This window comes from Heloderma suspectum, chromosome 4 (assembly GCF_057233095.1).
Source record: "Heloderma suspectum isolate Gila_16-S chromosome 4, 16-S_ref, whole genome shotgun sequence".
Taxonomy (NCBI): domain Eukaryota; kingdom Metazoa; phylum Chordata; class Lepidosauria; order Squamata; family Helodermatidae; genus Heloderma; species Heloderma suspectum.
The window spans coordinates 280521204-280546137 of NC_139461.1; the positions used below are offsets into that span (position 1 = coordinate 280521204).

The 24934-nt window shown below is 44.8% G+C and overlaps 1 protein-coding gene and 1 long non-coding RNA gene across 3 annotated transcripts in view; one reads left to right on the plus strand and one right to left on the minus strand.

The window, feature by feature from the left end:
- The window catches only part of SRC (SRC proto-oncogene, non-receptor tyrosine kinase), a 139327-nt gene extending 116251 nt beyond the window's left edge, over positions 1–23076 (plus strand). For both annotated transcript variants that reach the window (XM_084853954.1, XM_084853955.1), the window contains exons 7-13: positions 2353–2502; positions 5206–5361; positions 7778–7957; positions 8587–8663; positions 11219–11372; positions 15390–15521; positions 18273–23076. In XM_084853954.1, the coding sequence (XP_084710080.1) occupies positions 2353–2502; positions 5206–5361; positions 7778–7957; positions 8587–8663; positions 11219–11372; positions 15390–15521; positions 18273–18481 (1058 nt within the window). In that variant the 3' untranslated portion in view covers positions 18482–23076. The remainder of the gene's footprint in view (positions 1–2352; positions 2503–5205; positions 5362–7777; positions 7958–8586; positions 8664–11218; positions 11373–15389; positions 15522–18272) is intronic.
- Positions 1–24934, minus strand: part of LOC146348759 (uncharacterized) — an 84299-nt gene that overhangs the window by 19384 nt on the left and 39981 nt on the right. Inside the window, exon 2 of the long non-coding RNA XR_014790708.1 lies at positions 2264–2562. This is a non-coding gene — a long non-coding RNA (uncharacterized LOC146348759). The remainder of the gene's footprint in view (positions 1–2263; positions 2563–24934) is intronic.

Here is a 24934-nt window from a genome sequence, read left to right on the forward strand (position 1 = left end):
CTATCATATCTCCCCTCAGTCTTCTCTTCTCAAGGCTAAACATGCCCAGTTCTTTCAGTCTCTCTTCCTAGGGCTTTGTTTCCAGTCCCTTGATCATCTTTGTTGCCCTCCTCTGAACCCTCTCCAGTTTGTCTGCATCCTTCTTCAAGTGTGGTGCCCAGAACTGGACACAGTACTCCAGATGAGGCCTAACCAGTGCTGAGTAGAGGGGAACTAGTACTTCCTGGGATTTGGAAGCGATGCTTCTATGAATGCAGCCCAAAATAGCATTGGCCTTTTTTGCAGCCACATCACATTGTTGGCTCATATTCAGCTTGTGATCGACAACAATTCCAAGATCCTTCTCGCTTGTAGTGTGGTTGAGCCACGTATCCCCCATCTTGTAATTGTGCATTTGGTTTCTTTTTCCTAGGTGCAGAACTTGGCATTTATCCCTATTCAATGTCATTCTGTTGTTTTCTGCCCAGCGCTCCAGTCTATCCAGATCACTTTGAATTTTGTTTCTATCTTCAAATAATATTAAATAAAATAAAGTACATGTAACAGGGGTCACTGTCAGATGACACTTTGCTTCTAGCAGGTTGAAGGAGGCAGTTATGCTACCTAGGTTGCAACTGTTGGGCTTTGTCCTTAGAGGATGAATTTTCTGCACATTTGTAATTGCATCTGTTCCGATGATGGGACTGAGTTTTTTATGTAGATCACCATCACTGCTATATTAGTGGGTTCATAACGCAATTAGGGCAAGTAAGTTGTCCCAGGCTTATCTGCAAGGATGGGATCAACATCCTTTGGCCCAGGTATTGCTTGTGACCTGGTGAGCTGCATACTTTGTGCCTTGGCTCAACTCATACTTCTATAGTTAGCCCAGGCTGCAGTACTGAAGAACCATTCCATTTGCACGACACAATTATTTACATCCTTATTTACAGTGGGTTGGATCCAGGCCAAGTTAGTCATGCTTTAGTCCCACTGAAATCAGTGGGATTAAGTTGGTCATGACTTAACTTCTCCAATTGATTTCAATGAGAATAAAGCATGACTAACTTTGTCTGGTTCCAACCCAGTTACCATAAGCCACATATCCAATGGAAATTGCCCAGGGTGGTAAAGATGGTTAAAGAAAAATTAACTACTTTCAAAAAGAGAGGATGAATGTCACAAATAAGATAATAAATTCCTTTCCTATTTTAAAAAAAAATCTACATAAATGCTAAGTAATAATTTTAATAAGCCTGTGTTTTACTAATGGCCTCTGAAACTTCTACAGAGGTCCCCAAGCATTCCTACCCCATTCTGGCACTTAACAGTTAGAGCGTGTTGTTAATTGCTGTCAATGTGTTGCCCACTGCCAGACTTTCAGATGAAGGTAACACACAGGAAACTGGCAACTGAGCCTGTCTCAAAAGCCAGTCTCAGAAATGAACTGTTCTGTGTTTTGGAAAAGCCTGCCCAATAATCCTGGCTTCCATGTAACATCGAAAAGCTGACACTTCTGACAAGTTAACACAACAGCACTTTCCCCATGTAATTGGAGCACTGCATTAGCAGCCGAGGAGGAAAGCACATTTCCCTATAGATCTCCTGCCAGTATCTATTTTTTTCTCCCTTGTGGCGCTGCAGCAAAGGTCTTCTGAGTCTGAGCTCTATGTTAACCTCACACAAATTAGCTGGTGAGGTTTGACAGGCTCAGAGTGATGGCTGATCCAGCTGGAGGCCATAATTAGACAGACCAGGCCTTGCTGACTGCTTTTGTTCTTCAAAGATATCCACTCTGCATCCCCCCTCCCACCCCAAATTCTTAATCCTGCTGTGAAATTACTGTCCTACTGACTGCAGCATCACCAGCTTTCTTATGTGAAAGTGGCATCTCTTGAAAATCTCTGTGTTTTCAATGTTTTCCCCGTTCTAAAGTGCCACAAGGAAACAATGAATCAATAGGTCTTTTTATATTAGTTTCCCTGTACTTTGTTCTCCTCTCTTACAAGGTGGGCCAGCCCAGTTGTATATAAGATGAATAGGAGTGCATGCATAGGCTTTATCTTGGGCCATTCTGTTCCTTGGGTGTCAAAACCTTTACAGTGTTGTTAAAATATTAACAATGCTGTAGAGATTTTGACACTCAAGGAACAGAATGGCCCAACGTAAAACCTGTGTATATGCTTCTATTCATCTTATGCAGAAAATATTCTATTGACCTTCAAAGGAATGAAATAAATAAATAAATAAATATATATATATATATATATATATATATTCCTACCATGCTGTGGGCAGTCAGTCCTGCTAACCATTGGCCCCAGTGTATCTCTTAGGCAGAATACTTGAGCTGTGCGCGCTCTTTTTCGCCAGGTGCCTACTGCCTCTCTGTCTCCGATTTTGACAATGCCAAGGGCCTCAACGTGAAGCACTACAAGATCCGCAAGCTGGACAATGGTGGCTTCTACATCACCTCCCGCACGCAGTTCAGCAGCCTTCAGCAGCTGGTGGCTTATTACTCCAGTAAGTGTCATTTCAAGTCGGCTTCTTATAATGCAGGATTCTTTGCAGAATACGGCAGCCCTGTCCAAGGTACATTCGAAGCAAAGCAAAGCAGTGAATCAGTTTGGACAGCACCTTAAGGGCAGTAAGGGTTTAAGGCTAGAATCATACTGTTACTGTCACCTTACTATAGCACAACGTATTTCTTATATCGGCTCCCTGCAGATTAATCCACACAGTTCCAATGGACTGATCTAACAAGAAATCAAGCATTCATTATGAAAACAAAAGAGGGCCTTTGTCGGGTCCAGGTTTAAGGGAATTAAACCAATGTTTGGCACAGCATGGCCTACCTGCCACTTCACAATAAGGCCCTGATCTACCTATTTACATGACCACACTCAGGATGGCAAGACTGAATGAGGCACACCATTTCAGTTATTCCTGCTTCAGAAGAAAACAAGAAAAAGATACATGCTTTACGAATAATTTGATATTGGTACAGAGAAAACTGCAATGCCAGATAATAAGAAGGTGACGGTCAGCTTACAGAATGGTAACATATGCGACAGGGAGCTAGGGGGACAGTGAAACCAAGGTTTAATTTGGTTGCTGTCCAGTATTCTTTCTAGCACAATGTCTGAGATGGTAGGGGCTGGAAACCTGGTGATCACTTTCATCCAGGACTAGAATAGTTGCTTGCATTCAGATGGACGTGCAAAGGATGGCCTTGTTGAAGCAGTGATGCTGGTTAGATTCTTGGGTGATTCTCAGCTATAAGCATAGATAATTCTGGTCACCTTGGTAATACTTCACTAGATCCAAGTAAATATGTAGTGCAGTTTCTGCTCACATAACAGAACTCTTGTTTCTTATGAATGACCCCAAAGTTGACCTGTCAATTTAAGCCCCAGTTGCACTCGCCCTTAATGAAGATGGGTCTCCTGTAGCTGCTGGTGATTTTTGAAACAACCATTTAGTTGTGCTCAGGGCTGCAAGACATTAGTGTGTTGCAAATGCCCACAGTTGTTTCTAGCAATGGGGTTCCAGTAATTCAGGGGTGGGGAACTTCTTTCACCTTGAGGGATTAATTCAATTATGAAGAAGCTCTTGGGGGCTTCATTCTAGGGGCAGATGGGGCTGAAGGCAAAGGCAGCAGGCTCAAAACAACAAGAAAAAGCCCCAGCATCTTGTACCTTGAAGCTGTTACTGCCAATAACTAAGCCTTAGGAGAGGCAGTTCAATCTTTTAGAAAGGGGGGAGGGGACAGACACTGAACAAAGGCCAGGAAACATTCAAACAATTGGTGTTTGGGAGGAAATGGGTGGGCCTAGGAAAGGGGGCAGGGCTATCTGGGGAGCACTGGAGGGGCAGATTGGGATGCTAGGAGAGCTGGATTTGGTCCCTGGGCCTGAGGTTCCCCACCCCTGCCCTAACTGATGATTTTTTAATTTGATTTGATTTGCACCCCATGTTTTTACCCAGAAAAAATGGCACGCAAGGTGGCCATTTATGATATACTAATAAGGGCAACTATGAAGTGGTGATGAGATTCTGACCCTGACCTGTGTCGTCCTCCTCCTTCGCAATCAACAAAACAAGAGACTAGTAGTTCAAGCTATTGCGGCTTTATTACGCTAAAAGCAAACCTTTCCACAATGCAGATTCAAGGAAGCTCTCAAACTGCCGCAGGCTGTAAATGACTATTCTAAGATCTCTATTAGGGAAGATAATCCACAGGGTATTAAAGTTGCAGACAGTTTGCCCTGGACAAAACCTACCTAACGGTGATGCCCCTCCCTTAGGGTGGCTCCCTTCTATGTTGTCTTCCAAGAGTGGCTATCCTCGCAGAGCGTCTTAGCCCCATCCCCAAATTTGGTATCTTTGACTTGCGATGTGCTCGATGCGCTCTGGCATCTCTCAAGTCACACCCCTCTTCCCCCTCCTCGGAAACTTGGGTTCCTATGGTGGGCGGGGAGGCAGCGACTTGGCCTGGGCCATCTGTTTGTCAAGGCCTTGGGAAGATTCTCTCCTAATGCCTGGGGGCTGTGGGGGAGGTTCCTCCCCTGTTCTAGCTGTTCCTGCTCTAATGCAGAATCAGAGTCCTCAGAACTCTCAAGGGGCCTGGGCTCAACCCTGACATCCTGGAGATTGTAGTGGCAGTCTTCTTGAAGTTAGAACTAGACACTGACCTATGCCTTTCACAACTGTATGTTATGATTTTAATAGCTTTTGCTTCTAAGCGTGGTAAAGTGTTTGATGGACCTCTGAGCTTGCAATGAGTGCTTTCCAATCTCTGGGCTTGTGAGGAGTGCTTTCCCCTTCTTATTAAGTAACTGCAACAAGTTCTCACATTAGGGGCAGGGTTCCAAGCAGATCTATTGAGTCCCTTTATAGAAATAACCATTGTTTTCATCTCCGCAGTAGATAGAATATTAGGGCAATAAATCCTTATAGGAAACTCAGCCTGAGGCACCTTAGGAGGTGTTCTGATGTTTGTGCCCATTTAAGTGCTTCCTTGGTGGTTTGTAGAACATCTTATATAGACAAGTAGTGTAAAATATATATAAAGCACTGAGCTCCAGATTTTAAAAAGTCCTATATATTGAAGTGGCGACTCAAGGGGATTCAAACTGGGTTTAAGAAGGAAAGAAGAAATGGATATTCTTTAAAAAAATGGTTTGTCTTGTGTCTTATTCTGCTCTGTGCATTTGCCTTTCCCAGAACATGCAGATGGCTTGTGCCACCGTCTCACCAATGTCTGCCCAACCAGCAAGCCTCAGACACAAGGCCTGGCAAAGGATGCTTGGGAAATCCCTCGGGAATCGCTGCGGTTAGAGGTGAAGCTTGGGCAAGGCTGTTTTGGAGAAGTGTGGATGGGTAAGGATTTCTAGCAGGTACCTGAGCCACAAAGCACAGATACTGATCTGATGGCCATTGAATTTCTGGGAAGGAAAACGAATTTTTGGCAGTGTCTTTTAGAGGGAGGAGATGCAGAAAAGCAGCCATTAATGCTGCTTGCAGAACTAGCATCTATTTGGGCCTCTTTCATTACTGATGAGATGATCTTGGTTTTCCTGAATAATCTGCAGCTTGGTTTTAATGTCGACCATGCAAACCATGATAGGATCAGGAGCACCAGCTCTCTTTCACCAGTGAACCCCCCCCCCGGATTTGCACTAAAAACAGCTGGGGTGTTGCACTAGAGCATTAGCTGAAGGCATTAGGGCTGTTCACACAGCACGCTAACCCACACTCAGTGGTTGAGTGTGGGTTGTTGTTGAGCCATGGGTTGTTTGTTGAAATGTGGGTTAGCGTGTTATCTGAACCCAGGACATTTTCCACAGGGTGGCTTGTTAACCATACAGTGTGGGTTGTTAGCCACCCTGAACAAGCCAACAACAAACAAACAAACAACAAGAGCCAGTGTAGTGTAGTGGTGAGAGTGACGGACTGGGAGCCGGGAGATCCGGGTTCTAGTCCCCACTTGGCCATGGAAGCTCACTGGGTGACTTTGGGCCAGTCACAGACTCTCAGCCCAACCTACCTCACAGGGTTGTTGTTGTGAGGATACAACGGTGAGGAGGAGGATAATGTAAGCCGCCTTGAGTTACTTGCGAGAGGGAGAAAGGCGGGGTATAAATGCAATAAATAAATAAATAAATAAATAAAACAATGTGTTCTCAAGGCGGCTTGTTCAAGAACAATAAGCCACACTGCATGGTTAACAAGCCACCCTGTGGAAAATGTCCTGGGTTCAGACAACCTATTAACCCACATTTCAACAAACAATCCACAATTCAACAACAACCTACACTCAACCACTGAGTGTGGGTTAGCATGTTGTGCAAAACCAGTCACAGTAACAGTCTTTATGGTTTGCATAACTTCCTCCTGATATGTGAGTAGGGATGTGAGAACCCACCTAGTACAATTGCCTTGTGCAAGGTTTTACTTGGGTCAAGTGTGTGTGTGTGTGTGTGTGTGTGAGAGAGAGAGAGAGAGAGAGAGAGAGAGAGCGTGCACAGTAGCATTAAGCATAATCAACCTTCCATGTCAGTTGTGCTAAGGATTCGCCTTGCATTAGCACACAGTAACTACCACAAAATCAAAACTAGTCTCGTTTAGTTACAGTTCCATATTGGCCACAGACCATAATAGAAATAAACAAGAGTTTTCAAAAGCATGACTGGCCAGTGTGAAATACCATGGGTTGGTTCATATGTGGTCATAGTTAGAGTAGACCCATGTCTCACTGATTTCAGTGAGTCAGCTCTAAGTATGACTAAACCTGGAACCAGTCTCATGTCTCTAACAGACCACAGGATGTTGGCAGAATAAGGATGTCAATTCATTTGTGCCTGTGTAAATCCAGGCACCCTATATGACTGAACTTCTAGAGTTCCCATAAATGACCTTAAGGGACACAACAGGCTACATCAGCTTGAAAGCCAGCTACAATCCAGAGCATGGTTCATTCAAATGTACCTAATAGTTCCATCTCTGAAGCAGAAATGTTTTGAGCCTGAATAATACCTGGATGTGAGGCTGTTTTAGGAACAGCATGTATGTCACACTTAACTCATTTATGGAAGGAAGGATACAAAAATTTAAGTAACTTTGAATGGTCAAATCCCCATTTAAAACCATTCATGTTGGTGGCCATCACTATATTGTATTGTAGCAAAATAAGAACATGTGATGGTGGCCTTCTCATATGAGGACAACAAAAGGTGCCATCCAGAAAATAATTTTGGAAGGGGAACAGATTCGCATCAAATTCACAAGCATCTCGTGGTCCATCTGTATTTGCCTGCAACTGTATCCTCTACAGTTCCTCTTTGAAGGTTTTTAAGCAGGTATTAAAGACTGCCGGCAGGCTTTCCTTTAGAACTCTTGTTCTTTTGCTGACTTTTGTATACTGTTTTTAAGCTGTGTTGTTTTATTGTTGTTGTTTTTTCCAATTGTTTTTAGTTCAAAGTTGTTTTTAGTTATATGTTTGTATATATTGTCTGTATGCTTTTATGTAAATGGTTTTTAAACTTTGTATATTGTATTTTAATGTTTTAACTTTTGTAAACCACCCAGAGGGCTTTGGCTATGGGGCGGTACAGAAATGTAATAAATGATGATGATAGTCCTTTGGCTGTACTTGGCTATACACATTATATGACAGTGAGCATGGTACCAGCATGCCCTAAATGTGCTATCAAAGATATTTTCATATCTGGAGATACCAATATCTGAACACCATGTTTCTCAGTGCCTTGTTAACCTACTTCTATTTCTACTCCAGGGACCTGGAATGGCACCACCAGGGTGGCAATAAAGACCCTGAAGCCCGGGACAATGTCTCCAGAAGCATTTCTGCAGGAGGCACAGGTCATGAAGAAACTGCGCCATGAGAAGCTGGTGCAGCTATATGCTGTGGTTTCAGAGGAGCCTATCTACATCGTGACAGAATACATGTGCAAAGGTGCTCAATGTACTTATGGCAATGTACTATGTGCCGGAGTGGCTGGATTCCTTGTGTGGATGGCCTTTTCTTCCAACTCAATAGGCAAAATTGGACAGGATAGAATTCCAAGGTTGGGAGGGAAAATATTCCCCCCCGATCTTCCTCATTTAGCTATAGCTGGAATAGGCAGAATGTGGAACATGAACGCATCAGCTGGGCATTATTTTAAGACCAATTCACACAGCCAAACTGGTGTGTTATGTATGTGGGATGAATGGATTCATGCAGTGTTTGGCAAGTGCTGAAGGGACTATGTACCAGTCAACTCATGCTTCTTCTTACTCTTCTCCTTCCTCTTTTCCCATTTTTAAACCAACTCACTATTCAACACTCACCATGCTGCTAGAAAACTTGAGGAGTGGAGAATCACACCTAAATCAGAATATGAAGGGGGAAAAGACACTAATTAAAATTTTTATAAGGCTCAAATGCTTTCCACACTCTTTAAAACAGCTGATTGGCCCAATTAAAGGGTATTGTTCATTCGGTGAGATTAAAACATCTGCACATCTGCAGGGGAAACGCACCTGCAAGAGTTTAGGGTTTGCCCCTACCTTAATTACAGACAACTGTATGTTCCACCATAGGAAGCCTCCTGGATTTCTTGAAGGGGGAGATGGGCAAGTATCTGAGGCTGCCCCAGCTGGTCGATATGGCAGCTCAGGTGAGTATAGCCTGCTTTGAGAACCAATCTGCCTGTGCTGCAGAATTGCACGGTGCCACTTTTCCAGGCTGAATGACTTCAGGCTGCAGGTGGGGGAACTGCATGCTACACAAACTGCTAGCATGTTAGGGAGAAGGCTACCCTAGAACCTGCCTCCCTAACACACTAATTTTCTTTCTTGGGGTGGGGGGGTTCATCACGACAAGTTGTCAGGGTGGAAACTGAGCCCATAGAGCCCCAAAGCAGTTCTGATTCTGAGGAAGAACAGCAATCCGTGGGAGAGGAGCTCGCTCATCTCTCACAAGCACAGCAGCAGGCAGAGATTCCTCCTGCCAGCATTCCTGGGATAGATAGTGACCCCGGCAGTGAGAGAGTGCTGGAGGGGGGCTTGCTGGATGCTCGGCGCAGACGCAGGAGTGACGACAGATGGAGGGCGCCGAAAGGAGGCGCTCCACTCGTTTGGCGCTCAGACAACGGTCGCGTCCCGAGGACCCAAGGGAAAGAGGGAGGATCTCTCCATAGCCCATAAGTTCAGAGTCTTCCTGTGGTTCCCCTTCAAACGGGGACCAACTGCCTTACCTGGAGCTTAGGCTACTCTGCTATCTTTCCCCAGTGCTGTTCCTTGCTTAGTCACTAGTGATTAGTATCTGAAAGAGTCATAAAGTAATAAAGGAATAAAGCCTTGGAAAGAATCCTCATCGTCTGTGTCCTGAGTTGGCTATTGGAGGGGACTGCAAGAGGCAGCTAAGGCACTCCTGACACAAGTGTTCAGACATGAAGCCTGTAGCAAGAAGTGGTACAGGCTGAAAAAACTATACCACGAGATCCTGGGTGCTTCCAGACAAAGTGTTTGCTCTGCAATAACTATGCTTTATTCACTTTTCATTGGGCAGCCTGATGTTGCTGTCATCACGTAGTCTGCACTACAGTTGGATGATGTTGGCAGCGCCCTGCCTTTCTGCATTGCTTGCCAGGCATTTCCTTGTAACAGTCGTTTCCCCTTCAGGATTTTGCCTTTTCCCTTATTTTCTTTTAAAGAACCCTCTTTCACCCCCACCCCCATGAGTGAGCTCTGGATGGAGGGGGCTACATAAGGCTACGGTGGTGGTGGCGGCAGCAGCTGCTGCTCCCTCCACCCTCCACACACCCTGTCCATGTCAATTAGTCCAGCGGCCATTGGAGCAGAGAAACGCCCCTGCCTCCTTCTGTCTTGGTGTCATGGGCGTTGGGGGGAAAGCGAGCGGGACTGCCTTGACCCAACAAGACACTGGCTTTGGGAGGAGGACCCACAGCTGTACCAAGGGATTGGCTCCAAGTGTTAGCCTCCTGAGAGGCACTCCTTGGTGGGGTGATGGTGGGGGGGACCTAGCCTTCTCTAGCTTGTGCAGAGCTTAGCAAGTAGCAAGAAAAATCCTGCTACTTCCCCAACTCCTCTGCTCTGCGAGAATCTGAGAAGGCTTGCAGAAGGGAGGAGGGAATCCCCCTCACCTGCACCCAGTTTGGAGAGGGTTGCAAAACACCAGTCCCAGCCCTCACAGTGGCCCAGTTGGCACATAACGAGAAGCCACCATGGCGGAATTTCCACACAGGGCTTCTTGTTATGGCAGCAGCAGCCATTTTGAATATTCAGGACATGGTGGGGGCATGCTGCAGCTTGCCGTTACATGGAAACCCGACCAGGGTGGGTTGTTGGGGTGGTTGAGAGCCCATGGGTTCTGGGTGGCTTGTCAAGTACCCCAACAGCCCACCCTTGCTGGGTTCGCACCTAATGAGAAACTGCAGCAGCTTGGATTGCCAACTTGAAGCCCACAGGAGTCATAACTCACCATGGTTAATAAGCCACAGTGGGCTGCGGTGATTGTGTGAACCGGGTCATTGATGTAAGGCGGCGGAGGGGGTGGCTTTCACCCTCTCCACCCACTCCTTTTGGCATAAAAATGTAGATCCCCACCGCAATTTTGTAGGTAACAAATCCCTGCTGGGCTAAAGCATTCCCTTTTGCCCTTTTAAAAACCAGCAGAGCCAAGAGTTCAGCAGTCCTTTCTCCGTTCCACCCTGCCCCTGCAAGTTGCACCCTGTTCCGTTGCTCCATTGCACCCTGCCCCTGCGGGAAGGAAAAGGCTGAGGGAGGGTGCTGAATTATCCATTCCCTGCGGACTTGACTATGTCCCAACCAAAAGTGTGGATAGAAAGTATGTGTATGTACATCCACAAAAAACACTATGTCCCTCTTAGTGTGGAAAGTCAGTTGCTATTCCACTTGCGCTTTATGGTCATATAGTGGAACAGCAGTGATTCAGGAGCATTAGAAGCTGCCTCTCCGGAAGCACCCTCTGATGCATAGAGTGGAGATTTGTGCTGAAAGGTCTTTCAGTGCCTTGTTGGTTTAAAGCAGGGGTGTTGAACCTCTTTCAGCCCAAGGGCTGAATCCCATTTCGAAGAAGCTCTTGGAGGCTGCATTGCAGTGATGGGCAAGCTGAAGGCAAAAGGGGTGACTGAGCATCATGCTAGTTCAAGCAAACTCAGAATGTCTTTTGTGGTTGGGATGGTTCTAGATTGCATCTGGCATGGCATATGTGGAGAGGATGAACTACGTTCACAGAGATCTCCGAGCTGCCAACATCCTTGTCGGGGAGAACCTGGTGTGCAAGGTAGCCGACTTTGGGTTGGCACGGCTGATTGAGGACAATGAATACACAGCAAGGCAAGGTATGCACCACACTTTTCTTCGTTACTTGTTTGGGTGAAATTATTTGCTTCAAACTAATTAGGGCTTCAGAGGGGAAGAAATCTGGGTGGCAATGCAGGGTGAAAGCCCCCTGGCCTAGAAGCAGGAAGGTATTATACACACTGTTGAGTATGTCTCAGCTTACTGCACTTTTACCATAGCTTGTTAATGATACAAAGGTAGTAACAGACATTTTGTTTGCACTTAACATTAACCCAAGGTTTATTTAACCCATGGGTTGCTGAATTCTGGATTATTATGGTGTGCGAACCCAGCTGCGGTAACAAACCATTGTTTATTAACCACGAACAACCCAGAAAACCCCTTCATGGATCACTGCCTTGTTGTGGCGAAGGGGCTTGCGTAACTCAGTGAAGCCATAAGCTATGCCGTGCAGGGCCACCCAAGACGGACAGGTCATGGCAGAGAGTTCTGACAAAATGTGGTCCACTGGAGAAGGAAATGGCAACCCACTCCAGTATTCTTGCCAAGAAAACCCCATGGAACGTATCACAAGGCTAAAAGATATGACGCCGGAAGATGAGCCCCTCAGGTCGGAAGGTGTCCAATATGCTACTGGGGAAGAGCAGAGGGAATTTCCAAGTAGCGCCAGAAAGAGTGAAGCGGCTGGGCCAAAGCCAAAAGGACACTCAGCTGTGGATATGTCTGGCGGTGAAAAGAAAATCCGATGCTGTAAAGAACAATATTGTTTAGGAACCTGGAATGTCAGATCAATGAATCAAGGTAAGCTGGAGGTGGTCAAACATGAGATGGCAAGATTGAACATCGACATCTTGGGAATCAGCGAACTAAAATGGACAGGCATGGGCGAATTTAATTCAGGTGACCATCATATCTACTATTGTGGGCAAGAATCCCTGAGAAGAAATGGAGTAGCACTCATAGTCAACAAAAGGGTGGGAAAAGCAGTACTGGGGTACAATCTTAAAAATGATAGAATGATCTCAGTACGAATCCAAGGCAAACCATTCAACATCACAGTAATTCAAGTCTATGCCCCAACCACTGAGGCCGAAGAAGCTGAGGTTGATCGGTTCTATGAAGACCTACAACACCTTCTAGAACTAACACCAAAAAAAGATGTCCTCTTCATCATAGGGGATTGGAATGCTAAAGTAGGAAGTCAAGAAATCACCGGGATAACAGGCAGGCATGGCCTTGGTGTACAAAATGAAGCAGGACAAAAGCTAATAGAGTTTTGCCAAGAGAACATGCTGATCATAGCAAACACTCTTTTCCAACAGCACAAGAGACGACTCTACACATGGACGTCACCAGATGGTCAATATCAAAATCAGATTGATTATGTCCTTTGCAGCCAAAGATGGAGAAGCTCCATACAGTCAGGAAAAACAAGACCTGGAGCTGACTGTGGCTCAGATCATGAGCTTCTTGTTGTAAAATTTCGGCTTAAATTGAAGAACATAGGGAAAACCACTAAACCATTCAGGTATGACCTAAATCATATCCCTGATGAATATACAGTGGAGGTGAGGAATAGATTTCAGGGATTAGACCTGATAGACAGAGTGCCTGAGGAACTATGGACGGAGGTCCGTAACATTGTTCAGGAGGCAGCAACGAAATCCGTCCCAAAGAAAAAGAAATGCAAGAAAGCCAAGTGGCTGTCTGATGAGGCTTTACAAGTAGCTCACGAAAGAAGGGAAGCGAAAAGCAAGGGAGAAAGGGGAAGATATACCCAACTGAATGCAGAGTTCCAGAGAATAGCAAGGAGAGACAAGAAGGCCTTCTTAAATGAACAATGCAAAGAAATCGAGGAAAACAACAGAATGGGAAAGACTAGAGATCTCTTCAAGAAAATCGGAGATATCAAGGGAACGTTTTGTGCAAGGACGGGCATGATAAAGGACAAAGAAGGCAGGGACCTAACAGAAGCAGATGAGATTAAGAAGAGGTGGAAAGAATACACAGAAGAACTATACAGGAAAGATCTGAATGTCCCTGATAGCCATGATAGTGCGGTCACTGAACTTGAGCCGGACATCCTAGAGAGTGAAGTCAAGTGGGCCTTAGGAAGCATTAGTAACAACAAAGCTAGCGGAGATGACAGTATTCCAGCCGAGCTATTTAAAATCCTAAAAGATGATGCTGTTAAAGTGCTGCATTCAATATGCCAACAAATCTGGAACACTCAACAGTGGCCACAAGACTGGAAAAGGTCAGTTTACATTCCAATTCCAAAGAAGGGCAACGCCAAAGAGTGTTCAAACTACCGCACAATTGCGCTCATTTCACATGCCAGCAAGGTGATGCTCAAAATCCTACAAGCTAGGCTTCAGCAATATGCGAACCGAGAACTACCGGAAGTACAAGCTGGGTTTAGAAGAGGCAGAGGAACTAGAGATCAAATCGCCAACATTCGCTGCATCATGGAGAAAGCAAGAGAATTCCAGAAAAACGTCTATTTCTGCTTCATTGCCTACGCTAAAGCCTTTGATTGTGTGGATCACAACAAACTGTGGCAAATTCTTAAAGTGATGGGAGTACCAGACCACCTTACCTGTCTCCTGAGAAACCTGTACGAGGGTCAAGAAGCAACAGTAAGAACCAGACATGGAACAACCGATTGGTTCAAAATTGGGAAAGGAGTACGACAAGGCTGCATATTGTCACTCTGCTTATTTAACTTATATGCAGAGTACATCATGAGAAATGCCGGGTTGGATGAATCAGAGATCGGAATTAAGATTGCCGGGAGAATTATCAACAACCTCCGATATGCAGATGATACCACCCTAATGGCAGAAAGCAAAGAGGATCTCAAGAGCCTCTTGTTGAGGGTGAAAGAGGAGAGTACAAAAGCTGGTTTGAAACTCAACATTAAAAAAACGAAGATCATGTCATCTGGCCCTATCACTTCCTGGCATATAGAAGGGGAAGAAATGGAAGCAGTGACAGATTTTACTTTCTTGGGCTCCAAGATCACCGCAGACGGTGACTGTAGCCATGAAATTAAAAGACGCTTGCTCCTTGGGAGGAAAGCTATGGCCAACCTAGACAGCATAGTAAGAAGCAGAGACATCACCTTGCCGACAAAGGTCCGTCTAATCAAAGCTATGGTTTTCCCAGTAGTAATGTTATGGCTGTGAGAGCTGGACTATAAGGAAGGCTGAGCGCCGAAGAATTGATGCTTTCGAACTGTGGTGCTGGAGAAGACTCTTACGAGTCCCCTGGACTGCAAGGAGGTCAAATCAGTCCATCCTAAAGGAAATCAACCCGGAGTGCTCATTGGAAGGACAGATACTGAAGCTGAAGCTCCAATATTTTGGCCACCTAATGCGAAGAGAAAACTCCCTGGAAAAGACCCTGATGCTGGGAAAGACTGAAGGCAAAAGGAGAAGGGGACGGCAGAGGATGAGATGGCTAGATAGCATCACGGATGCAATGAATATGAACTTGAGCACGCTCCGGGAGAGAGCGCAGGACAGGAAGGCCTGGCGTGCTATGGTCCATGGGGTCACGAAGAGTCGGACACGACTGAACGACTGAACAACAACAACAAAACCCAGAAAAAGAACCCATGGTTTGTTCTTGGGTTGTAAACTCAGGGTTGTTTAAACCATGGGTTGTCATTGCATGTAAGCCCAGAACATGGGTTGTTTCACCAGGCTACAGAGGCGGTGGGCAAGAGTGGTCAAAAAGCCCAGCTGCTACACATACCAGTAGTACAGTGCCGCAAAGGCATTTGGGATACAGGGAGCAGGCAGAGGAGGGAAACAAACAGCCCAGGAATAGAGAAAACAAAACATGGTTTGTTCAATTGTCTGCCAGACAAACCATTGGTGGGGCAACAAACCATGGGTTAACCATGTGTTAAATAAACCATGGTTTAGCATTATGTGTGAACCAGGTCTCTGTCATCATCCCTCATTTCTTCCCTTTTTGTGGGCTCTGAAGAATTATATATGACTGGTACTTTTTGAGCTTGTTTTTTTTCTCCCATCTACCTCCCTCAGGTGCTAAATTCCCCATTAAGTGGACTGCCCCAGAAGCTGCTCTCTATGGCCGGTTCACCATCAAGTCAGATGTATGGTCCTTTGGAATATTGCTGACTGAACTGGCCACTAAGGGCCGAGTGCCCTATCCAGGTAAGTGTGTATCCAGTTCTGCTGCAGGTGCTGCTAGGGCCACTGAATCAGCTGTAAAGTACTCCTCGTTCACTTGGGGAGGGGACATAGCTCAGTGATAGCGCACGTGCTTTGCATGAGGAAGACCTCGCATTCAATCCCCGGCATCTCCAGGGTCACTTTGCAGGTCAGGAAAAGACCTCTACCTGAGATCCTAGAGAGTTGCTGCTAGTTAGAGCAGATTTTACTGGGCAGATAGACAAATAATCTGACCCGGGGTGCTTCCAGATGGACAGCTCCTAGCACTACCCGTCCAAAGGGCCTGTTCAGCTATTTCATCTGTCCCTCTTTTAACAGATTTTCTGTAATAAAAAAGTGGGGTGTGGGAGGAAGGGACACAGCAGGGCTACAAATGGAAGATGTCATTGTCAGGACCCCCTGTAAATTTCTGTGAACAAGGAAGGGTAATTGCACAGTAAATGCCCCATCTGGAAGCAGCCCTGAATAAGGAAGCTTCCTATATTCCTTTGGGGTTTTTTTTCAAGCATATCAGAAAGTTGTTCCTGCCCCCATACATTACAATCCTGTTTGAAACAGTCTATTTAGTTTCAGTTCCACTATTGTTGAAAAGCACCCTGTTTTTCTGTGTACTTTTGTGCGAGCCTTCCCCACCCCACCCCAATGTCATTGGTTAGTTTTACCTAAGCCTTGGGACACAATTAGGAACCGTGCAGAAGCCAATCTTATTTACTTTTAAGGCTCCAAGGAACACTGCTGTCCCTGAGCTATTGGTCCACAGGACATATGTTCAGGAAGCTCCCAAACCTTGAGACAAAGAAGCGATGCAATATCTGAGCTTGGCTTCCCAGCCTGACTGAGCTAAAGCTTCAGCAGAGTGTCCTTGTATGCTGGCTGTAAGGCTGTCCCCCAACCCCACCCCACCCCACCCCTCCCAGTCCATGACACTGGTAACAGCCCTGCCTTGGCTCTGACTACAGTTATATGATATGGGAAGGGCTATGAAGGAGCTCTGTCTAAGCTTTAACTCAGTCACATTGGGGAGCTTTCCTGCGCTTGCTTAGCTGAGCTGAGAGATTGCACAGCTCCCTTGATCCTAAGGCTTGAGAACGTCTAGCTTAGGTACTGCACATTTCCCCGGAACCTTAAAAGTCTGTCCTTGGTTTGGGATGAGGTGGAGGGACAGGGTTGCATAATTCATAAAAAATACATGTATTTTTTATGAATTGTTGTAAACTGCCCAGAGAGCTACAGCTGTGAGGTGGATAGAAATGAAATAAATAGTAATAATAATAATTCTGAGCTGTAATTAGCATCCACTTGGCTCTCCATTTTCATACAATTTGCTAAGGTGGTTGACAAAATCTTCTCCCTCATCCAACATGCCAATGTTGACACACATGTGACACTCACAAAAATTTGACTTGGCTCTAATTCTAAGGCTGTCATGTCATCTGCCACTGACCTTGCAATGTCCTGCCTGCACATACCGCTCTGTCTCCCAAATGTAAGAAAAGGCACAGCTTTGAAACTGTAAGATAGCCTTCACAATGGTGGATGCTTGAGAGGAATGGAAGCAGTATTCACCATAGTCTGCCCATAGCTTATGACAGGGGAAGTTCATATTTTTGCTGCTTAATGAGGGATATACACAATGAGGCCTTTTACACTGGGAGGTACAATTGGTAGGTATCTGGGAAAATAATGTCTGCGGAGTTTGAATGCAACTGCAGACCTCTGTCTTTCTGTAAAGCCCAAGTCAGAGATGCAGACCTCTTTCAGGCAGAGGACTGAATTCCATTTCAGAGAAGCTTTCGGAGGCCGCATTCCAGTCATGCATGGGGTGGAAAGCAAAAGGGACTGAGGCCAAAATACCCCAAACACCAGCATATTTCCGTTTAAAGCTCTTACTGCTGGCACCTAAGCCTTAGGAGAGGCATTTCAATGTTTTAGAATGGAGGAAAAACTGCACAAAAGCCAGGAAACTACCAAACAGTTGGGTTGGGAGAAAGGGGATGGAACCAGGGGAAAGGAAAGGGGTGTGACCATGTGAGGAACCCCAAAGGACTTGATTGGGACTCCAGGCAGGCCAAATTTGGCCCCCGGGCCTTTGGTTCTGCACCTCTGGCCAAATTCATATGTTAATTGTTGCAGCGTAGTTGCCTCTGAAACAACCTCTTCTGCTTTCCTCGTGGTTCAGTTGCACATCACATCAGTAATATTACATTGCGTTCTTACCACGTGGGTGGCTCAAGTCATATGATTGCTTCTCATGCTGACATCAGTAGGTCTGATGGGGTGGGGAGAAAATGCAGGAGGAAGCAGCAGTGTGATCTGGACCACCCGCGTGATCAGAATGTCCATATGTTACAAATACGTTGCTAAGGGAGGATTACTGTTATTATTATCATTTTCATCCCCAGCAAGTTTCCAGCTCTGTATTTGCTGGCAGTAGAAAAACCATCTGAAGAACAAGAAGACAGATAATAAGCTCTGTGCCAAACGTCAGGAGAACTACTTAAAATTGCTCTCTTGTAATTCAAATATAACTACACTTAATTAAGAGGAAGTTAGGTTATTAGCAGTGCCTCTGTATATTTCAACTGAACCATGCTGCTGAAGAGCCAAGTAGCATACGCCTTTTAAAGAGTTGTGACAAAGTTTGGGATCCAAGAGGAGTTTGCATGTGCACATATGTACATGCGAGTAGTGCCAGTACTACTGGTGGTGCCAGCTCTCTTTCTGTACCAATAGGGATGGTGAACCGGGAAGTGCTGGATCAAGTGGAACGAGGCTATCGAATGCCCCGCCCTCCGGAATGCCCAGAATCTCTGCATGACCTGATGTGCCAGTGTTGGAGGAAGGATCCCGAGGAAAGGCCGACTTTTGAGTACCTCCAAGCTTTCTTGGAGGACTACTTCACATCAACAGAGCCTCAGTATCAGCCAGGCGAGAACCTATAGTTCTGGAGCCAGAATCCCTTGTCAAAGACTCTACGCTGCTCCTGCTGCGTATGCGCTCAAGAGAGAGACTTTGAGACATACTTGGAACACCTCTGGAACCCCTGGCAGGTTCTGCTCCTCGTTCTGGCGATTTGCCCTTCCTTTCAAGGATTGTACTAGGCCCCTTATTATGCCAATGCGGTGCCCTGGGCTGTTCTGGGTTAACAGAAGACATCATGGCTACTTTTTACTTTGAAGTTGGCTGTGGTGTAGCAGACAGGGTTTCAGAAAAGCCAAGTCATTCCAGAAGAGAAGAAGCCAAGTGAAAAACAGGGATCCTATTCACGAGGGCTGTGTGCCTTCTGGAGTTTGTCCTCCCTCCAGACAACTTCTGACTACAGTCAGAAGGAATATGATAACCCTCCCCTCTGATGGCAATGATATGGGCTGCTTTGCACCCTGCAGGACTTTAAAGCACTTGGGTTATCTCCAACTGAGTGGTGATGCTATAGAATAATGCCTTTCGGATTCATATGGCTTATGTTCTCATTTATGTATAAAACCAGCACAATTTTCCCTTTCCTTCTCATATTCAGATCCTGGAACTGAATTGACTGCTTCACTCCAGGACAAAAAAAAATGTAGCTCACATATATTGTGGATACGTCCTGTTTCCATGTACTTATGATCCTCTTTCTGTGTGTATGTGTGTGTGTTTTTTAAATCTGCCACTATTTTCTCCTGTGCCACTGAGGATGAGGCACTTCTGTCCCATTTGTGTGGGGTGTAGTTGCAGATCTTAGCCATATAACAAGATGGAGTGGAGGTGCTGGGTTTGCCTGGAAGAGCTGCAGTGTGTTTGGTTTGGTTGTTCTCTGCCTGCTTCTTGGTGGGGCTGCAGCCACCAATTGTACTTAACGATGCTTGTGGCGCCAGTGATGACTTAAGAATTTTTCTGGACTATGTTAGCTCTTGGACTGCAGGCTTGCCTTCCATTCCAGCCTGTCAACTAATTATGAATGCAGATTTCTTAGATCTGTGAAAAGGGATAGTCTAGCAGGATCATAATTCTTTCTTTCCCTACACATAGCATACCGCCAACCCCTAAGTGCCAAGCTTGAGTCCTGCCCAGGTAATACTAGTCTTCCATATGGCATTCTAATCATTCATTAAGCACCCGGTTTCTGCTCTTTTCACATGGATGCATTTAATCTTAAACCATTCTGGGGCTCCTTAGCACCTCAGAAGCATAATGTTGCTGCTGGGTGAACTTCAGCTGAATGTTCTGCATAGTGGGTGCAGTTGTACTTCATGCAGGGTAAAGGGACCTTGCAGCCCCATCCTCTGCTACAATTTGTGACTGAGCCACCCACATTTGAGGGGTGGGTCCAACAAAGAGAAGTTAGCAAAGCCCATAGAGCTCTGCAAAACCTGTTTTTTCTCCTGGAGCACTTCACCTGCTTCTCTGTCTGTATATGATCTGGGAGTAGGCTTGCTGGAGAGAATTTTAGGTCAAGTTTAATCCACTCTCCTGTTCTAGAAAGCACACAAAATAGCTTGCACACCTCATGCAGGCTTCTTGCACAGAGTGATTAAACTCCCAGTTTGTGCTTGTTGACTGGTCATGACCTGAAATTGTCCCAGTTATCCCTTGCAAACAAATCATGCCAAATATCCTTGTTTTGCAAGACACAGTTAACACATGCAATTAGTTTTTGTCTAACTTTTTAATTTTAAACTAAAAGTGGTTCTTGATGGGTGGGGGAGGTAAGTTTCAGCAGAGGACCAATGGAGGAGGAGTAGCTTAAACTTTGGCTTCCTGGCTTTTTTCACTCTAAATTACCCCTCCCATGCTGCTTTTCCATGGGGGAAAAGATAATTATGTGTGTGGGTGTGGCTTTGAGTGGGAAAACAGGTGGTAAAGGGTTAAGCATACATGTGCACACACCCTGTGATATTCCTCTACTTAAAACTCACAGCTTGAAAGGCTGCTTTCAATTAAAAAAAAGTCAGAGAAGTGATCCATACTACTGCATGCAATGTGTAGTTTGGCCTTCAGAGTCCTTATTCATGGTGTATGACCCAGGCTTCTGCTGGGTCATACACCGTGCAATCTCTTCCTTGATCATTTGTTAATTTCCATGAATCCTGCAAGAGCTTTCCACACTCATTTCCATCCTGCTGTGCATCAGAAGCTGTTTTAACAGTGACTGGCATCTGAGCAGCTGGTTGCAGCTTACCTTCTAGCTTGTGCATATGTGGCAGAAATCATCTTGGCAATATATGCACTGTGTGTGTGGTGGCGGGAGGGGGGGAGTTCCTAGAATCAACAGTCTGTTTTAAAGTCTGTAAGACATTGTTTCTTTGTTACATGCCAAAACCATCCCTTCTCAGGAAAGGGCAAAACAATTGGACAGAATGGAGACTTGGACACCAGCTCCTAGTCCCATCAGCAATTGGTGCTACGGTGACCTTGCTCAGTGACCTTCACCCAGAGGAGCAACATGTATAAAGCTGCTATTGATTTGGCTAGAGCATGCCTGTTACATTAGATTCTATAAGCCAGGGAATCTGTGCCTTGGGGACGGATAGGCAGATGGAGTGATTGTGCGCAGCATGCTGGGAGAGACCCAAAATGCACTCCAAGAGCTGGCATAAGAGTTCAGACTTGGAGCCATGTCGTTTTGTTAACTAGGGCAACTCTGCAAACAGAGCTATGCATGCCAGATTCATAGCCTGAGACCATGCCTCAAAGTGACTGAAAAGGCAGCTTCTCTGAAGCGCATCTGCTGTGGCCATGAGTTGAGGCTAAAGAAATGTTTTAAAATCAAAAGGTCGTTGCAGCATCTTAAGCAGGAAGATTCTCTGTGGTGAAATGTGGACCACCTGATTAATCATACTTTTACTCAAGGTGATCTTTCAGCTGTTGCTTCCCCACTACTACCACACATAACACATTTCTGACACCTGTACTTTCAGATTCCTAGATTTCTATCAAAATATTAGTGAAATGGAGCCAAATACCACTGTGGTTTATACCGAAATATACACCACAGCATCTGACTAGATTTAAACCCAATTATTCACACTTGTTCCATCTGACAAAAGAAGACAGGTAAACAATTTACATAGGTAACACTTGTACTGAATCTCTCCAATCCACAGAAAGCATTTTTTTGTCTTTCCCACATCCTATTACAAACAATATGACGTTAGTCACAATGTTGCCCTATTGAGACTTAGGCAGACTAACTTTCTCTGGAATTAGGCCTCTGATTATAACTGGGGGTCCCAAGCCAAGAAAGGTCCAAGAAACAGCCCATCTCCTTACAAAGAAATGAAGACTGAGATGGCTTTGGGCAGTCTTTGGAATGGAATCTTGCTATTCTTGCAACACAAGAATGAGGAAAAGATAGGGAAAGCCAGCTCAACAGTCGTCTCTGACGTGGCCTGCCACTTCCTACAAAAAAACCTTGCAAAAGTTAAGCCCCAAGCAGAAACAGCAATCCAAGCCATATGTAAACAGATCTGCCTTTTGTTGCAAATGGTTACTTCCAGCGTGGTACAGAAAACCCTTCTGCAGCACACTGGTTTCTTTTTATTGGGACGTTTCTTACCAGTTGTAAAATAGCCCCTTTTGTATATAGCCCTTGAGTCATCTGAGTTCTTGCTGCTCAGTGGCTTTGGATGTTGACTTACATGCATGTGATTTTTAAGGTAATAATGTTTGTTGCAATTATACTTAGCTGGAATTCATTGTTGTTGGCTTGCCATCACTTGGTCATTTTATTTCATATTTTTGTCTAAATTTTCAATGTTCTCTTATGTGCCAAAACCAAAAACCACCACTTCCAAGGGCAGAAACTTTTTCATTTATCTGATTAACTGTTCTTCAGGATCAACTTAAGTCAGGACTTAAGAGCTTATTTGCTTTGGACAAGTGTCTTATTTTTTCATCCATTTTCCATGGTGTCATCTCATATCTGCAAGATGTAAGCCCTTTTTGCTAGCAGCTTAATGTTAGAATGGGAAGTTGCGTTGGAGTTTTTTTGCTCAGAAAGATCCAAAGATCTGATACTTCTGCCCAGTACAGAGAGGAAGGTGTGTGATTATACAACTATGTATTTGGAACCTAGAACCTCTGTCAGTGCTCCAGTTAGTCCTCCAAAGATCATTCGGCTTAACAAGAGATGATTTCCACCAGAGAAACCTGAAGCACAGCTGAGAAGGCACCAAAAATGGTCTGAAGTGATGACAAGATTTCATGTGCTTCCTTCAACTCAGTTCTAGAACCTTGCCTGTTGACAGGAGAGGGGACCTGGAACAGGGTAGAATTTCCATGTTTTGCACAAGCTCCTTCCCCAAATAATCCTGATTCAAGTGTTTCTGATATCAAGGACTTGACCTCCATATCCTTTTAAGGTAACTGAGCCAAATCTCCACCGTATGCCAAGGCAGTGTGTGTACCTCAGAACCACAAAATGCTCAGTGCATCTCAGCAATAGTGTTTAAAATCTAACCATAGGTTACCATTGGTAGAACAATGGGGCAGCCCGATGACTATTCTTTTGGACAACTGTTACGTGCCAAAATCCCCACCTCCCACAGAACAACTGAAAAAAAAATATTTTCATTGTGTTGGGAACAGGGTCTGGCCTATCTCCAATGTGGACAGGGTATAATGCATTGTGGGAGGCGGTGTCAAAGGTCACCAGCTCTTTCCTGACTTTCTGTATCTCTTTTGCATTGCTCATTCATAATATGCCTTACATGTTTCTTTCCATATGTACCCATGAAGCTCAATGCTGGAATGTCTTGAATTCAAATTCTGGTCCCTTTTGAAATCCAGGGTCATCCTACAGGGGCCTTCTAAAACTGCCTGTTGCATCACATGGGAAAGGAGGTAATCCAGGAATGAAGGAGACTGCAACTTCCCAAGCCTCCAAACCTTCAATTTTTCATTCCTCTTCTTTTTCAAGCTGAACATTCCCTTGTTATACCTCTTCTTCCACAGCTGGGATTGCTGCTGGGACCAGAATGACTTTCTTCCTTCAGCCATTTTGGGGTATTCCAATATGCCAGCATATATCTACTTCCCATCAGTACCATCTTTTATTAAACCAAGGTTATGTGAAATGCCAATGTGGATTGATAATTAGTCTTGGGCAAAGGCCTTTATTTTATATTGTATTTGTGATTAAATGCTCCCTGTAGTCTTTTCAGTTAATGCTTTCTGTACTACCCAGTTCTAACTGTGGTGGTAAATCTGTGGCTGGGATGTACCACTCCTGACTCCAGGTGAGGGCTCTTTCTCTGACATCTAGTTCTCTGTGTACATGGCAGCAGGTTGGTTGGTTAGTTGAGAGGTAGGTGTGGGGTGGCGTGTTCACTCATTTCAGCTCCCACCTACAGTCTGAGAAAGTACGGCCCAGATACAAGTTTACTGCCTCATTCAGAACTTGGCCTAAAATTCCACTGTCTTCAGTCTGTTATTGAGCCATTTCCCCACAATATAATACTGCTGTATTATTATTATTTTAAAAAGCACTCTCCATTTGTGAGCAGGACTTACATTTACATATTCATGTTATGTGTCCAGGGCTTTTTTGTACAATTGTGAATGGGTTTTGGAGAGGGGGGGATTCTTCTCTCCAAAGAGATGCCACTGTTATTATTGTTGCTGTTTAATTACATTTGGAAAGAAGCCCCTTTTGCCGAAAGGGGAAGAGGGTACCACAGTTTTGTGCCAGTGATGCTTGAATAACTTATATAGTTTATTTTAAAATGTCTGCCCCTAAGAAGAACCAGCTTCTTGACAAATACAAAATGGAACATACACCATGCTGGGGAAAGCTTCAACCAGGGTGTGTGTGTGTGTGTGTGTGTATGAGTGTGTACAGATACATATAGATAGATATAGATATTAATGTATAAAGATTCCTTTTTTCCAAGTATGTACATTTTTTAACAAAACAAATCAAGACAAATAGATCAGTTTAAAATCACAGATTTCTCTTCTGGTTTTGGTATAGCAATAACGATGATGAATGCTAATTTAAATGAACAATGTAATTAGTCTTGCTTTTCTTCTTTGTCAAGGGCAAATATTTGAAAGAAAAAATGGTTCAAGGTTCCCTTTTGTGAGTTCCCCATCCCCCCTTTTCATGCATGATCTTGATATTGGTACAGATGCTTTTGCAGCTGTGTGAGTCCTAGAATTGGAGTCCAACTGGCCTTTGCAATGAATTTGTGAACCAAAGGAAGCATTAAAAGAGCTTCCTGTGTTGGCCTTGTCCTTCCTTATTCACTTCATTTCTTTTAAAGCAAGCCCCCAATAGAGGAATCTGTCGAAGTGAGGCTCTGGCCGTTGCTTGAATGAAGTTTAAACAAGTCCGTACATGGATTTCTTCTGCTATTACATTTCTAAAAAAACAACCCACCACCACACGCATTTTGTAAAATCTCCAGATAACT